This window comes from Sceloporus undulatus, chromosome 10 (assembly GCF_019175285.1).
Source record: "Sceloporus undulatus isolate JIND9_A2432 ecotype Alabama chromosome 10, SceUnd_v1.1, whole genome shotgun sequence".
NCBI lineage: Eukaryota > Metazoa > Chordata > Lepidosauria > Squamata > Phrynosomatidae > Sceloporus > Sceloporus undulatus.
The window spans coordinates 12,364,479-12,380,770 of record NC_056531.1 but is presented as its reverse complement, the minus strand read 5'-3'; the positions used below and the strand labels follow the sequence as shown (position 1 = coordinate 12,380,770).

At 45.5% G+C, this 16,292-nt stretch overlaps 1 protein-coding gene and 1 gene segment (V, D, J or C); both read left to right on the top strand.

Moving 5' to 3' along the window:
• The window catches only part of LOC121916567 (immunoglobulin lambda-1 light chain-like), a 189,793-nt gene that overhangs the window by 120,039 nt on the left and 53,462 nt on the right, over window positions 1-16,292 (top strand). The gene's annotated exons all lie outside the window — the stretch shown is intronic.
• LOC121916572 lies at window positions 14,315-14,819 on the top strand. The segment is given in 2 exon segments: window positions 14,315-14,405; window positions 14,494-14,819. Coding segments are annotated over 2 exon segments (375 nt in total).

Below are 16,292 nucleotides of genomic sequence, written 5' to 3'. Positions count from 1 at the left end.
TTCTGTCTTTCCTTCCAGGTTCTGATTCGCAGTACACTTTGACTCAACCCGTGATACAACCGGCCTCCCTTGAACAAACAGCAAAACTTGCTTGCACCATGAGCGGAAATAGTGTGAATAGCTACGCCATATATTGGTACCAACAGAGAGACGACCAGGCGCCGCGGTTTGTCCTGTATGGTACCAGCAACAGGGGTGACGGGATCCCAGACCGGTTCACTGGTTCGAAGGACTCCTCTGCAAACACAGCCTATTTAACCATCACAGGCATCAAGGCAGAAGATGAAGCGGTGTATTATTGTGCTGGAGCTTATGGCAGTGGTAACACCTGGAGGTAAACACAGTGATGCAGCCAGATGTGGAAGTCAGACAAAATCCTTTCGACAGGAGTGTCTGTGAGCAACACCAATTTCACCCTAAAAACCTTTCTGGGGCAAATTGCAGAGTGAATATTTTCTCACATCAATAATAATAATAGTAGTAGTAGTAATATTAATATTATTATTAATAATAGTAATAATAATAATTTCTTACCCGCCTCTCACCGTGGATTGAGACAGGAAACAACAATTAACAGACAAACCAGACCAGTTAAAATATATCCGTGAACACACACAACCATTGAAAAGGACAAATCAGATGGATACATATTAAAACAATTAACGTCCAAAATCCATCATTCAAAACACACAATTTAAAAATCATCTGGATAAGCCTGCCAGAAGAGAATTGGGATTGTACTGTTTTGGGTGAGCTTTGTAACCTTTTCTTCATCTACTCCAGAAAGATGAAAACTTAAACCAGAATGACAAGGAAACATTGCTGAACACGCACACATTGATTTCAGCAATGCCAACGTGGAAGAGGATAACACAAAAGTGCACAGTCGAAAAGAAATTTTTGCCAGCGATTTGCAAAGATTTGACCACAAGGGGGAACTCTTTGGCTATGCGATCTATCTGTTCTTTGAAAAAGGCAACAACATAATAATGTCTGTGGCACTCTGGCCATGACTTCACAACTCCGTCCAGAGCTTTTTAATTCCCATTTCTGAAACATTCCTAAAGCTGTGAACCAGAGGTTGCATTGCTTAAAGTGTGAGGCATTCACAAGTTAAGAAACTGGAGTACTTGGGGCTCTGAGGCAGTGCCATGTTCTTTTCTCTCCACCACATCGCAATGCAGCGTGCCATAGTGCTTTGAGTGTTGGACTACAACTCTGAAGACCAGGGATTGAATCCCTGGGCCATCCCAACCTTTGGTCCTCCATTTGTTTCGAACTCTAGCTCCCAGAAGCCACAGCCATCTTGGCCAACAGTCAGGAATTATGGGACCTGAAGTTGAAACATCTGGAGCGCCAATGTTTTGGGGACCGCTGCTATAGATCATTTGTATATTGTCATGTTTCCGTTCTGTCTCTAGAGTGGTGAAGATGGGGCCATGTTAGTTAGCTTTGCTTTATTCATCTGTACCCCATGCCTTTCTTAAAACAGGGACTCAAAGCAGCTCACCCCTTTAAAATACAACTAAATGCATCCGAGGAAGTAGACTGAAGTCTAGGGAAGCTCATGCTGCCAACGTCTTTCTTTCAGTTAGTCTCAAGATCTCTCTACCTACTGATTCTATAGACTAACAGGGCTATATTGTTGAACTTGAAAAGAAGTATTTTTTGGTCAGAGTGAGTAAAACCGAGATGCAACGGACCTTTTGTGAACTCATTCTTAGGATTGCATGAACAAAATGCATGAAAAAATCTTGATCTAGACCAGGGGTGGACTCAAGGTCCAGGGGATGAATATATGTATTCATCTCACCAAATTCACCTACCGCACCTCTGTATTTTCATTTAAAATTGCTTTCAAAATACCATAGGATGCAGAGAGCAGACACAGATGAGACCTGACAGAAATCAAGCCAACTTCACATTGACCTCCTGGTTTTCCAAAAGTCCTTCTTAAGCCCAAAAGACCCAGGTGAGGGGTGTGGACCAAAGACAGAGGAATTTCTTCCCACCTGCTTCATTTTTAGTAAAAACAACGACAACAACGAACCACTAGATGTTTTCTTTCAAAATTGGGAAGGGGCTGGCATGGTGGCCCAAAATGGCCACATTTTCTAGCCCTGGGATCTATCTCCCAAGAGAATTGGTTGAACGCTCTCAATGGCTTGTCAATGGGCATTGACATCTTGGCATTCCGAGTTGTCGAGTACAATAGGACTTACTCTCACGTAAAAGCGGAGATCAGATTGCAACCCAAATGTCTGGCTAGAATTAAGTAGCGCATCATTCAGCCGAAAAAAAAAGCAACCTGGGTAGCTTCCTCGTATGTGTCGTGCTCAACTAAAGGCAACATTCATGGCTCTGAAAATAAATTGAAATCAGCCTTCGGACCTCCCAACGACCTACGCCTCCCTGCCATTTTTACATATACAACATGCCTGGATGTGGTTCCAATCCTTTTTGAAAGGAAACGATTTGCATAAGAGTGACGTTTACCAAGGCAAAAGAAAGATAAAACCAGGAAATGGAGAAGGCTCATCCAGAACCCCTTTTGCCTTAGTGAGTGGACCTCAGCCGGTTTTCCCATCATGCGCTGGGTCTCGCTGCTCCTCATGCTTTGCACCCATTGTGCAGGTACCCCAACAGAGAACTTCGATCTCTGAGGTGTTTCCAGAACACAGAGACAACAGATTATCATCTGTCTTATTTTCTTCTTTGCAGGTTCCTTGGCTCAGTATGTACTCAGGCAACAAGCATCAGGATTTGTCTCTCTAGAGAAAAACGGCCAAATCACTTGCTCGGGGGACAACATTGGGGGCAAGAGTGTGCACTGGTACCAGCAGAAACCTGGCAAGGCCCCGGTCCTCATTATTTATAATGACGACAGCAGGCCTTCTGGGATCTCGGACCGATTTTCTGGCACCAACTCGGGCAACATGGCCACCTTGAGCATTGCCAGGGTCCAAGCAGAGGATGAGGCCGACTATTACTGCCAGGTGTGGGATGGCAACAGCAGGCAGCACACAGTTCTTGAAGCAGAGGGGGAAGTGAGACAAAAAGCTCCAGCTGTGAAGCATGTATTGAAGATGTTGACAGTCCCTGGACTTGATCGTCATTTCTTGTTTAGGCTCTGAAGTTCCTGGTGTTTCCAGATCAGGCAAAGCCCAGCATCAGGGAGAAGGTCCCATGCATGGACACCTTTGTATAGCACTGGGGAGATCAGTCAAGTTTCCATAGGTTTACACCTTTTAATACCTGAAAATCAGTTCTATGCCCATTCCATGTGGACTAGTATGCTATTATTCCATGTGCTATTATTGCACATAGGTTGGAACTCTGTGCCATGCCACCTCATTGATGAATTGTGAAGTTGCACAAGCAACTGTGAAATGTGTGATGTGCAATACATATGGGCCTTGAAATCACACATAGGCTGGAACCCAGTGCCCCGCCATCTCATTAATGAGTTATAGAGCTGCACAAGCAATTGTGCAATGCATGATGTGCAACACACGTGTGTCTTACTAAGCGATGCTCCATACAGATTGATGGATGTCGTACTATTATGTCTGCTTCCACAATCTTAAAGTGAAAATGGAGGTTCCATGTCAGACAAAAATTTCCAACCATTTCTTTAGGAGAACTTGCACACCTACAGAATGTCATAAAGTTATGCTGCATCTCAACGTAAGAGCTCTGCCACAATACTGTGCATAGTTTTCCAATGGCCGCATTAATGTAGGTATGCTAGTATGCATTTCAGGAAAGCAGAGTGTACCTTTTGCACATTCACACCCTGAAATCCATTGGCTAAGATCATACACCACATTTACATACGGTACATCTTTTCATGCAGAGTTACAACCAGTTTGCACTGCATAGCCTTTGTGGTATTTGTTATTGTTTTATTCATTTTTCATATCCGAATAAGGCATTATAGTCAATAACTGGTCCAGTTGGACAGTTAGAAATACCAAAAGCAACTTATATATCATTCCAAAACAAACATATGTTTCAATCAGAGATGGAAAGAATAGTTAAACCATTTTAAAAATGATTTTAAAATATCAAGTGTCAGGAAACCTGGACGAGGGGAATCCTTACTGATAAGCAACTTTGCAATTCTGTGCAAAATGTGCACATTTTTCTGTGCAGAAAATAGCAAAAGTAATACTATTTCTGTGCAGAAATATTTTCTGAACAGAAAATGTTTTCTGCAGAATGACAAATGTCAGTTTTGTGTTGAATAACCACAGCAATTTCTACGCCGAAAACATCGTTTTTTGCAATGCTGAGTCCTGCACAGAAAATGTCATTGTGTGAGCAGAAAAGCCACACGTGAATTTTGTACAGAACAAGTCCAAAATTGCAAAAAAGCCTCCCAAAACTGCTCTGTTTTCAAAGACTGTCACACGAGGGCAACAAAATTGCTACAGTCACTTGTTGCTTCCTTTGAGAATGAGAGTTGCTAAGAATTACATCCCTATTTTGAATAGAGGTCCATGAGCGTACTTTTTGCTGCAAATATAATAACTGGCGATCATGTGGTTTCAAAATTTCCCTCTATAATTTTTCCTCTTGCCTTCCACATTTTGAATGTTAGCATCTCTTTGCTGTCTTTGTCCAGGAAAGCAGCATCCATGGGGCTCCAACCACAATACAGTCGCCTCTCCTAACTCACGGATCTGAGATTCGCAACCTAGAATATCCACAGAAGGGCGACTTCCGCTATTTTCCATGGCATGCACACATGGGCAATGTGCACAGGGGCACACCCCATTCAAGGCTATGGGGCTTCAATATACGTGAGCTTCCATTTTCATGGGGTGGTCCAGAACGGATCCCCTGCGAAAATGGTGGGCCAACTGTACTGGTTGCTAGTTTACCCCCTACACATAAGAGCCAGCTTTTAGGGGCTCGTCTAACCAAGTGTAGGTCAACTGCTTTTCTGTCCCCTTCCATATACCAAGATGGAATTCTCGAGACAATAAATGTTATATTTCCCATTCAGGGCAATGACTCCTGTGTCTGCCACAAGCTCATATGGCCCTAGTCCGGGTGCACTTTGCTTCATATAAATATCCAACATTGCTATACGTTCCCTAAGTCTACTTTTCTGTTGTGTCTTTTTCTATGGGGGAGGCGGAGAATAGTGGAGTTTCCACTGTGCTTTGAAAGGAAATGATTTGAATGGGAGGGCCCTTGGCGAGGGCAAAGAAAATAAGTAGGGAATGGAGGGGGGAGTCTGAGCCAGAAATCCCTTTTGTCTCACGGTGTGACGCTCCTCTGTGTTCCCCATCATGTTCTGGGTCTCCCTCACCCTCCTCACTTATTGCTCAGGTATAACCATGGGACATTTCTATTGTTTGCATAGTATCTCCAGGTAATTCTTGCATTTGGTCACGTCGTGCTATCTTCCTTTGCAGGCTCCTTGGCCTCCTATGTGCTGACCCAGCCACCATCCGTCTCTGTCTCCCCCGAAGAAAATGCCCAGATAACTTGCTTGGGGGACAACATTGAGGACAAGTATGTGCACTGGTACCAGCAGAAACCTGGCCAGGCCCCAGTCCTCATTATATACAAAGACAGCAACAGGCCTTCTGGGATCTCGGACCGATTCTCTGGCACCAACTCTGACAATACAGCCACCTTGAGCATCGCCAGGGCCCAAGCAGAGGATGAGGCCGACTATTACTGCCAGGTATGGGATGGCAACAGTGAGCAGCACACAGTTCTTGAAGCAGAGGGGGAAGTGAGACAAAAAGCTCCTGGTATAAAAAGAGAGTTATTTGTGTGTGTGTCAGACAGAGAGGCTGCATTCACACGGCAGAAATAATCTGGGTTGACACCATTTTAACTGACCTGGCTCAATGCTATGGAATTCTGGGAACAGTAGTTTCCAGAGTGGAACACAATGAGGAATGCAGTGACACCTTCTTTTGTCTTTAGCAGCAATGGCATTATCATCAGTGGCTGTCCCATGTCCTGGTTCCATCAGAAGCCTGGGATCTTCCATCAGTGCAACTGTGGGATGAGGACAAGATTCACCCTTTGTGTCCCCTGCTGGGCCACACTGCCATGCCCAATGTGACCAGATGTGATATCATGTCATTTCTGGTTTTAGTTTCAGCTGCGTTTTTGGAGGAGAGGGCTATTTGCTTGCTTTGGAGAGTGTTTGAGAGGCATGGGGCATTGGAGAGTGGGGACAAAACAGCCGCATTTGCCATGGTTTTTAGCCATTTGGGGTTCTTTGGAAGAGGGTTAAAGTAGACAATGAAGGGGCAGAGTAGATAGGTCAGGATTGTACGGACCAAACCTATGATATTCTGGCTTTGATCCCAACCCACTACTGCTGTGTGCCCCTTAACTCCTGCCGCCATTGCTGCTAGTCACAGTCACCCCCATCACCACATCTGACATGGAAATGAGGTACCTGGCGGCATTCACATGGCCAGGCCCCCTGTTTCCATGTCAGATGTGGCAATATGGGCCCTTGGGTCCATGAGCACAGCCCCATTGACACTGAAATGGTTAAAGCTTTTCTATACAAAAACGGTAGTCAAGACATTAGTAGAAGACTAGGGCGGGTTACAGACCGCCATAAGGGACGTCCTTAGGACGTCCCATTTTGAAAAAGGGGCGTCTCTTCCAGACGCCCCTAACCCTATCACGGACAGAGTCCGTGACAAATGGCAGCGGCCGTTCCACACGGCCGCTGCCATATTGACGTAGCGGACGCTGTGCGTCTGCATGGCGTGCCCTGGAAGTGACACCGCGAGTGCGCAACTAGCGGCGTCTTTTCCGGGTCCAGGAAGGAGCATGATTTCCACGCTCCTTCCTCGGAGCGTCCAAGAGCCACGCGGTTTAAAGGCTGCGGTTCCCGGACGCTGCAAGCGGAGGCGGAGCCAGACCGCCGCTTCTCAGCAGTATGTAACCCGCCTAGGACTTGGAAGGACAACTATGCAAGAACTAGACATGCGTATGTTCAACCATTGTGCTGGATGGTAGCGTTGTGCAACCCAATGCACAACCCAATGTGTCACATGCATAACTCTGCTTCTGTATCTTTGAACGCATGCAGATGTTGCGCAATGGACAAAAATGTCCCACTGCTTCTAAGGAGACCTTACACATGATCAAGACATCACCTGTCTCCCAGCTGTTATTTCTTTTACCCAAGTCTTCAGTCTGAGTTATACAGGAGTGGGGTGGCCACACTACTGATACGAGGTGTCATTTGGGTTACAACTGGTATGCAATTGAAGCAGCACATTAGAAAGCCAGAGGGTTGTGCCATACCCCAATGGCAGCTGTGTCCTCCTTTTAAACATCCCTATATTTATGGAGACCAATCGGATTGGAGGAGATTAGCATCTGGGTGGAGCACCAATGTTCTGCTTCTTCCGTTCGGAGGTTCTTCAGTAGTTTTGCCCTATAAAAGAGCAAATGTTTAGGGACCTCAGTCATTGTGAAGTCGCATTCTTTTCTTGCTGGGGTTCCACATCTCTTCATCATGTTCCCTTTCCTCATTCTCAGCTGCTTAGCCCTCTGGTGCACAGGTAGGAGAAGATGGAGCATGTATCAACATGACTGCTAAGGAAGGATATACAGGGTGCCTTGAATGTGACCATTTCTTCCATTTCCCCCCAGGCTCCAACTCTCAGCCAGTGCTGTCTCAGTCATCATCAGTCTCGGTGTCACCAGGGAGCACAGTAAAAATCGCCTGTCTCTGGAGCAGCGGATTCGTTGTCACTGGGTACCATATGAGTTGGTACCAGCAGAGGAATGCTCCACAATTCCTCTTGCGGTATCATTCGGATTCCAACAAGCAGCAAGGGGATGGGATTCCTTCTCATTTCTCCGGTTCCAAAGATATACCAAGCAACACCAGCTATCTAACCATTACAGGAGCCATGGCAGAAGATGAGGCTGATTATTACTGTGTCACATATCATGCCAATAGCAAAACTTTCCACGGTGATATGCTGTGAGAGGGAAGCGATACAACAACCTGCACTCTGTTGCTCAAGGGTTTTGAACTAGGTAGGTATACGATACAGAAAGAGAACCTGGCAGAGGCTCAGAGCTACTCAACTAGGGATGGGCAACCGCACCGAAGACATAAGGATGTTCACTGCAAATCTAGCCATTTGAGGGAGCTCTTGATCTGTGCTCAATAGTCTCACATCCTAACCAAGTCAAACAAACAGCAGTGGCATATGAAACATCCTTTCGTTGCTGTATTCAGTGCTACTGTAAGCAGTATTTTAGAGGAAGAGGCTGGCAAAACCAGCTCTGAGGATCCCTTGCCTAAGGAAGCCCTATGAAATCCATGGGGTTGCCATAAGTCACCTTGACGGCACACACGTATGTGCACCTTCCCACCTGAAGGCCATTTCGTAAGACCAAACCAGCTGGGCTATTCTATGCATTGAAAACAATCGACGTGTCCATGTTTGTTATGTTCAGTCCACCCTTTGTATCCGCAGGTGATCCATTCCAGACCCCCATGTGGACAAGGAAAAATGTGGGACCTCAAGTCCCATTGCCCTCAATGACAGCGTGACATGCACACAGCAACGTACATGCACTCTCATTGGAAAAACTCTGTGGATGCTTAAATCTGCGGATGGCAAGCCTGTGGGTACCAAGAGCCCACTATATATGAGAGCATTAGGGACGGGGTGAGGCATGAGTGCCATTGCTTGGGACCATAGCAAGTGGGGTGAAGAGTTTAACTCTTTCTTTCCCTGTCATAAACTTGAGGGAGGGGAGCACTTCTCTCAAAACGGGGTTTGAGTTTCAAGGAGAACCCCCATTGCCACAAATGGTGCCTACAAGAATGACACTGATGAAGATTTACACTCCAGTCTAGGAAAGAAAGAGTTTATGTCTTCTCCATATCCCCCAAAGCTGCAATGCTTGTGCCTGCTTACACACAGTTCCTATGTACATAACAGGAAACATGTTGGTTTGACACATGGGTCTGGTCTGGTCCTTTGAGTCATTTCACCTTGGATCGCTGTTCATCAGGACAGCATTGGGTTTTTAAAATCCTACCGTTACATATTCTCTTATGATCAGCAGGACCAATAGGATTAGAGCAGGCAAGCATGGAGGTGGAGCAAAGATGCCTCACCCCTAGGGAAGGACCCATATAAAGGACAGGGCCTGCAGGGGTCCCATAATTGTGATGATCTTTGCTTCTTTTGGTAGGACCCCCATCCCATCATGGCTATGCCCTGGTCTCCCATTATCAGCCTACTAATAATATGGGCTGCAGGTGAGAGAATGGTACATACTCATGGAAACACTGCCAAGGAGAGTTGCCCTGGGGAGATTGAAGGTGATGATTTCCCTGCTCTTTTCTCCCTTAGGATCCAATGCCCAGCCTGCCCTGTCACAGCCGCCATCAGCCTCTGTGTCATTGGGGAACACGGCAAAAATCTCTTGCGCCTTGAGCAACGGGCCCAGCATCAGTGACTACATTGTCTCTTGGTACCAGCGGAAGCCTGGGCATGCCCCGCGCTACCTCCTCCATTATAAATCCGATTCCGAGAAGGGCCATGGCTTTGGGGTCCCCGCTCGCTTCTCCGCTTCCAAAGACATATCCAGGAACACTGGCTATCTAAGCATTGTGGGAGTCTCGGCGGAAGACGAGGCCGACTATTACTGTGTCGTTTGGCGCTCATATGGCACAGCAATGCAGGCAAATGAGGAAGCCAAGCAATAACTCACTTCCCATCTTTAGAGAAAGTCTAAAACCTTGTATTTATGTTTTGCATATGTAGCTGTTATCCTCCGAGACAGTCACTGTACATTCTACTTTTCTTCCTTCACTCTTTCTCCATGCCTCTCCTTCTCTTTTTCTGCTGGGTCCCATCTCTCTCTCTCTTTCATTTGATAATCATTTCATCCACATCCACCTTGTCCCCTTCCTTCCTTCCTTCCTTCCTTCCTTCCTTCCTTCCTTCCTCTCTCTCTCTCCCTTCCTCTCACCTCTTTTTATTTTTCTTTCCACCCTTTCTCTCACATACATGGCAGCTTCATTCTTGCACATCCACGATGCTCCATGACGCAGCAAGCCATGGTTTTCCTCTTTCTGCTCCTTCCCTCTTCATCCTTTGCTGCCTGCCCCATTTGCACTACTTGCCTCCATACCTGCCGTCTGTTGTTATGGTTGTTCGCTGTGTGTCTTTTAGTCTTTTCTGACTTATGATGACTCTAAGGTTAACCTATCATGGGGTTTTCTGGGCATGTTTTGTTCAGAGGAAGTTTGCCATTGCCATCCTCTGAGGCTGAGAGAGTGTGAATTGCCCACAGTCACCCAGTAGGTTTCATGGATGACTCTGATCTCTAGTTTCATCGTCCAACACACAAACCATTCCGCCATGCCATCCCACTACCTTGGAGTAAAAAACTCTGTACTTTACCAATTTACTGTTGTACACAGTTAAAACGCATACCATCATAGAATCATAGAGCTGGAAGAGACCTCAAGGACCATACTGTCCAACCCTATTCTGCCATGCAGGAATACACAATCAAACCACCCCCGACAGATGGCCGTCCAGTCTCTGTTTAAAAATCTCCAACGTGGCACCCCTTCAACTCTACCACCCTCCGAGGGAGTATCTTCCACTGTTCAACAGCTCTTACTGTCAGGAAGTTCTTCCTGGTGCTGAGCTGGAATCTCTTTTCCTCTAGTTTGAATCCATTGCTCCAGGTCCTATTCTCTGGAGCATCAGAAAAGAAGCTTGTTCCATCCCCAATGTGACACCCCTTCAGATACTTAAACAGGGCTATCATATCACTTCTTAACCTTCTCTTCTCCAGACTAAACATACCCAAGTCCCTAAGTTGATCCTCATAGGACTTGGTGGTTTCCAGACCCTTCACCATTTTGGTCACCCTCCTTTGGACATGCTCCAGTTTGTCAACATCCTTTTTGAATTGTGGTGCCCAAATTGGATGCAGTATTCCAGGTGAGGCCTGACCAAAGCAGAATAGAGTGGCTAAACATTATCGGTTCAGTGGAGATACGTGCGGTTATTTTCTTGTACCTAGACATGCTGCAAGGATGTCATCGGCAGGGTCTTTCCAAGGACCCCAGAGGTCCCAACTGGAGGAAGATAACTAGTCCCAACTAGAGGAAAATATCCATTGATCCCCTTACTCTCCAATGACATGGAAAAGGTTGTGTTCAGGAGAGACATTGCTTAAAACGTGGATTGGGTGGGTAACCCCAGGAGACATCTCTACAGAAGCACAGCTGTATGCCATACATACATTTCTTGATGCCGGAAATCAGCCGAAGCCTAAAACCAACCAACCAACCAACCAACCAACCCTTTGAGCATAGATGCATGCGGTTCATGATGGGAAAGAGCACCATTTGTGGGAGCATGTGGCCATCATTACCTGAGGACACCTTCACCACATTTAGCGTATCCATTGTAGCATCAACCTCATGACATTCTGGGCCTCCTTTTTGCCAAATCTACCCGGCCAACGAAAAGAGTGAGCTATACTTTTGGTGAGGGTGAGTATACAATTCAGAGCACCTGCCCCCCAAATCTAGTGTGTTGTTTTATGTGCCCAGTGCATAGCATCACTGCTACACGTAACCTGAAATCAAGTCCATTTCAAACAAAGCACACTCCGACCCCAAACACGCCAAAATATTTGTCATGGCCGAAACATAACTGAAGTAGCACCGATATAATGCCAAAGCAAAACATCCTTAAAATGTATGTACGAGGGAAAAGAGTCTCAATGGCCTTTAAGTATCCCTACAATGAGCATAACCAATCAAATTAGAGAGGATGGAGTGCAGATGCTCCACCTCCATAAATAAGGACAGTATAAAAAACAAGGAGTGGAGGGGCTTTCAATGTTGCCTCTCTTCACCCTCGGGTCTCTGAAACCCTTCATCATGGTTTGGGCTCTCCTTCTTTGCTTTTTGGTAACAAGCTGCACAGGTAAGCACTGCTTTAATACCTGGAGAAATGATTGCCAAGGGGATTTGTATGGGAGATGCTACAATTTAATGCCATTGAGGAGCCCTGGTGGTGCAGTGGTTCAATGCCAGTACCGCAGCCACAATGCTGTAAGTTCAATCCTAGAGGAGGGCTCCAAGGTCCACTCAGCCTTCCATCCTTTCATAGGTCAGTAAAATGAGTCCCTAGTTTCTTGTTGGAGGGCAGTTGGCTTACATGTCGTAAACCGCTATACAAAGTGATATAGAAATGTACTTGCTATTAGTTTTTTGTGGGTTGTTAGGGCTATGTGGTGATGTTCTCGAAGAGTTTGTTCCTGACATCTTGCCAGCATCTGTGGCTAGCAACTCCAGAGGCAGCCACGGATGCTGGCGAAACGTCAGGAACAAACTCTTCTCGAACATGGCCACATAGCCCGAAAAACCCACATGGATGCCGGCCGTGAAAGCCTTTGACTTCACACTGTAGTTGCTATTGCTAATGCTAATGCTACAATTTTTCTCTTATTTTCAGGTTCTGATGATCAGCCGGTGATATCTCAGCCAGCATCAGCCTCAGTGTCACCAGGGAACACGGCAAAAATCTCCTGTGCCATGCGCAGTGGGCTGAACATTGGTAGCTACTGGGTGGGATGGTACCAACAGAAGCCTGGGAATGCTCCACGGTACCTCTTACGGTATTATTCAGATTCCAGCAAGCACCAAGGCTCTGGGGTCCCTGCTCGCTTCTCAGGGTCCAAAGATGCCTCCAGTAACACCTGCTATTTAAACATTGCTGGAGCCCTGGCAGAAAACAAGGCTGACTATTCCTGTGCAGTGTGGCATAACAGTCAGTGTCACGGTGGCACAACCTGATGCAGAATTGAGACAAGAACCTTCTTTTCTCTTCTTTAAGGGGACCTTCATGTATGACCAGGGTAGGCAGCTGTTCTCCTCCAACTGTTTTAAGACTACAACTTCTATACAATGTGGCTGTGTTGGAGCTGATAGGAGTCATAGTCCAAAACACCCAGAGGCCAACATATGTACTGACTTTGGTGCGCACATTCCTGTGAGTGCATAAGAGCTATAAAAATAATGCTTGACTTCAGTTAAACAAATTAAGATGGACAATGCTCAAAAATTAGATTCTTCTGTAATGAGAAATACGTAAAAAGATTCCAACTAAGATGCAGGTTACATTGCTAATTTTGATAGAAAGAGGTTGCAGAAATAATTTTAGCGGGAATTTATAGTGAGGTCAAGTGATCAGTAAAGGGAAGGATGAAAGGTGGGGAAACTATATTTTTCTTCTCACCTCAAGTATTCCCAACTTTTTATTTTTCTGGGAAAGGAAATATATTGTACTGTAAATACGGTAATGATGGATGGGTGGTTTACGTCGGCTGTAAAATAGTAATTAAAAATTAAAATGATGAAACACTATTGGCATATTAGATTTAGCAGAAGCTGTGTCTCCCTGAATGATATCATGGAACCTCAAAATAACCACCAAATAAAACTCAAAAACTATTTAGAATAAATAAACCAAACAGACAAGTAACCAACAGTAGAAACGTTGCATCCACACTGCAGAAATCATCCAACTTAACACCACTTTAACTGCCATGGCTCAATGCTATGGAATTATGGGGATTATATTTTGTGGTGGCCCCAGTGCTCTCTCACACAACTACAGTTTCTAGACATCCATACAATTATTTCTGCAGTGCGGATACAACCAAAAAACAGAGTTCAGACACTCAGGCCACATTGTTCCAGTCACCATCAGCCTCCATCTCACTGGGGAACATAATGTGCCACACGTGGTAGCGACATTGTGTCTTGGTACAGAAGTGTAGGACTTGAAAAGTCCTGGCCAGTCATGCGGTGATAAAGTACCAAATGCGTGACCTATCCCATCAGGCAAATACAGTCGCCCCTCCAAATCCATGGACTTGAAAATCCGTGGAGGGACGACCACCATTAATCTTAATGTGTGCCTGCAGTGCATGCACGAGCCCCATTCAAGCCTATGGGGCTTGAATATGTGCAAGATTTGGAACTTGCAGGGAGGGGGTCTCGAACGGATCCCCCATGAGTTCCAAGGGGCGACTGTACATCGCAGATGTGCAAAGAAAATCATACCCAAACCCAACTGGAGGGAAGTCTCACTCCCCCAAGAATGGAACCCTCTCTCTTTAAGTACCCTTGTGACCATGAGGACCAATCTGATTGGAGGGGATGAACCTGAGGGTGGAGTCTAGAGTCTCCCGTCCAACCAATAGGGTTGCCTATAAAAGGCAATGGTCTTGGAGAAGGCCACTGCTGTGAGGTCTTTTTTCTCTCTTCCAGCATTAGGACCAACATCTGCTCACCATGTTCTGGGCTCCCTTTGCTAGTTTGCTACTGTTGATGTGGTGCAGAGGTGAGAAGAGGTCCTCCTCCTGCTAAAGCGATCGCTAAAGCGGAAGACCAAGCTGAGTCTCACCGTTTCTCCATTTTTCTCTTTCCAGGTTCAGACTCTCAGCTCACCTTGTCTCAGCCTCCCTCGGCCTCTGTGTCACTGGGAAACACAATGAAACTCTCCTGCACCATAAGCAGGAATGACAGAACTGTGTACTGGTACCAGCAGAAGCCAGGGAATGCTCCACGGTACCTCTTATATTATAGCTCAGATTCCAGCAAGGGCCAAGGCTCCGGGGTCCCCTCTCGTTTCTCGGGGTCCAAAGATTCTTCCGGTAGCATTGGCTACTTAACCATTGCTGGAGCTCAGGCAGAAGACGAGGCTTACTATTACTGTGCCGCATGGTACAATGCGTGTCACGGTGTGATATTTTGATGGGGAAGTTAGACAAGAACCGCTGTTCTTATCCCCTAAGGGGGGGATGAACTGATGAACTGCATGATGCCAACCAAACACTGAAGATACCCAGATGGAGAACTTGGTCTTGCATGGCCTATCTTGCAAGCTTCCATCGTCACACGCAGGGATGAGATAAAGCCGAAAGACAGCAATGACTGGACAGAATTTTTCCATCTTTGGTTTTAAGAGCAGACTCTTCCAGAGATGAGGTGAAGGTGAAACAGCCGACTAGACCAGGCAGGCAAGAGGCACGCTCTCGGGAAAACGCAAAGGACCAGAAGGGACCGCCTCCCAAATGTTTGCTGCTGGATGCATTCTTTGGCACCAAAACCCACCAAGAAACTTGTGCAATACTGCAAAGACAAAATATAAGAATACAGTCAGCCCTCCATATCCATGGATTTTTTGTATCCACAGGTTCAAGCATCCATGGCTTGGAAATATTTTTAAAATATATATATTCCAAAAAGCAAATCTTGATTTTGCCATTTTGTGTAAGGGATGCATCATCTTACTATGTGGCTGTGTTTCATTGGACCTGAGTCTCCATGGATTTTGGTATGCATGGATTTTGGTCGAACCAACCCCAGCAGATACCAAGGGTCCACCATACAATGCAAAGAAAAAATGGAAGAGGAAGAGAGAGGGGGAATATTTGGATTTCCCCCCTTTCACTCCTGTGTTAAATAGAATAATGTTTATTGTATTAGTCCTTGGACCAGATAATACAATGGACATAGAGTTGCAATAATCACTATTCAGAATTTATGTTTTCTTACATGTTTTAAGTTGCAAAAAAAAATCATAAAGGCAAATGAAGCCATTTGTTTTGGACAGATATTATTATTATTTTAAAAATTTTAACATCTGTGTAGAGGGTTGATCCTTCTCTCCTTATTGGAAACTCAGAACTCTGGATGGGATATTTCCCGAGTAAAGAAGGCTGGAGACCATTGGTGCACCCCTCTCAGCCTGAGTAGTGCCACTCACATAAACTATAAGGATCCAGGGGAGATAATGAAAAGCTGCTGCTAGTCCTCATGGTTTGCCCAAGAAATGCAACAACGCATGTGCTAAAACAGCAATAATACCTCTAATCTTTTTGAAACTGGAGATGGTCCCTGAAACTACCTCTACTATGGCCAAATGAGCTTTTTTTTTTTAAAGGAACATTTTCATATGATATGCTTTGTTTTTTAAAAAGAAAGATCTAGTGTGAATCCTTACTCAGCCATGGAAACCCCCTGGGTGATCTTGGACAAGTCACATACTCTCAGCCTCTGAGGAATGGCAATGACAAACCACCTCTGAGCAAATCTTGCCAAGAAAACCCCATGAGAGGTTCGCCTTAGGGTCTCCATAAGTCAGAAATGACTTGAAGGCAACAACAACAACAACAACAACAACAACAACAACAACAGCTCTTGTAAAGTTAAAAAGAGGAAGACG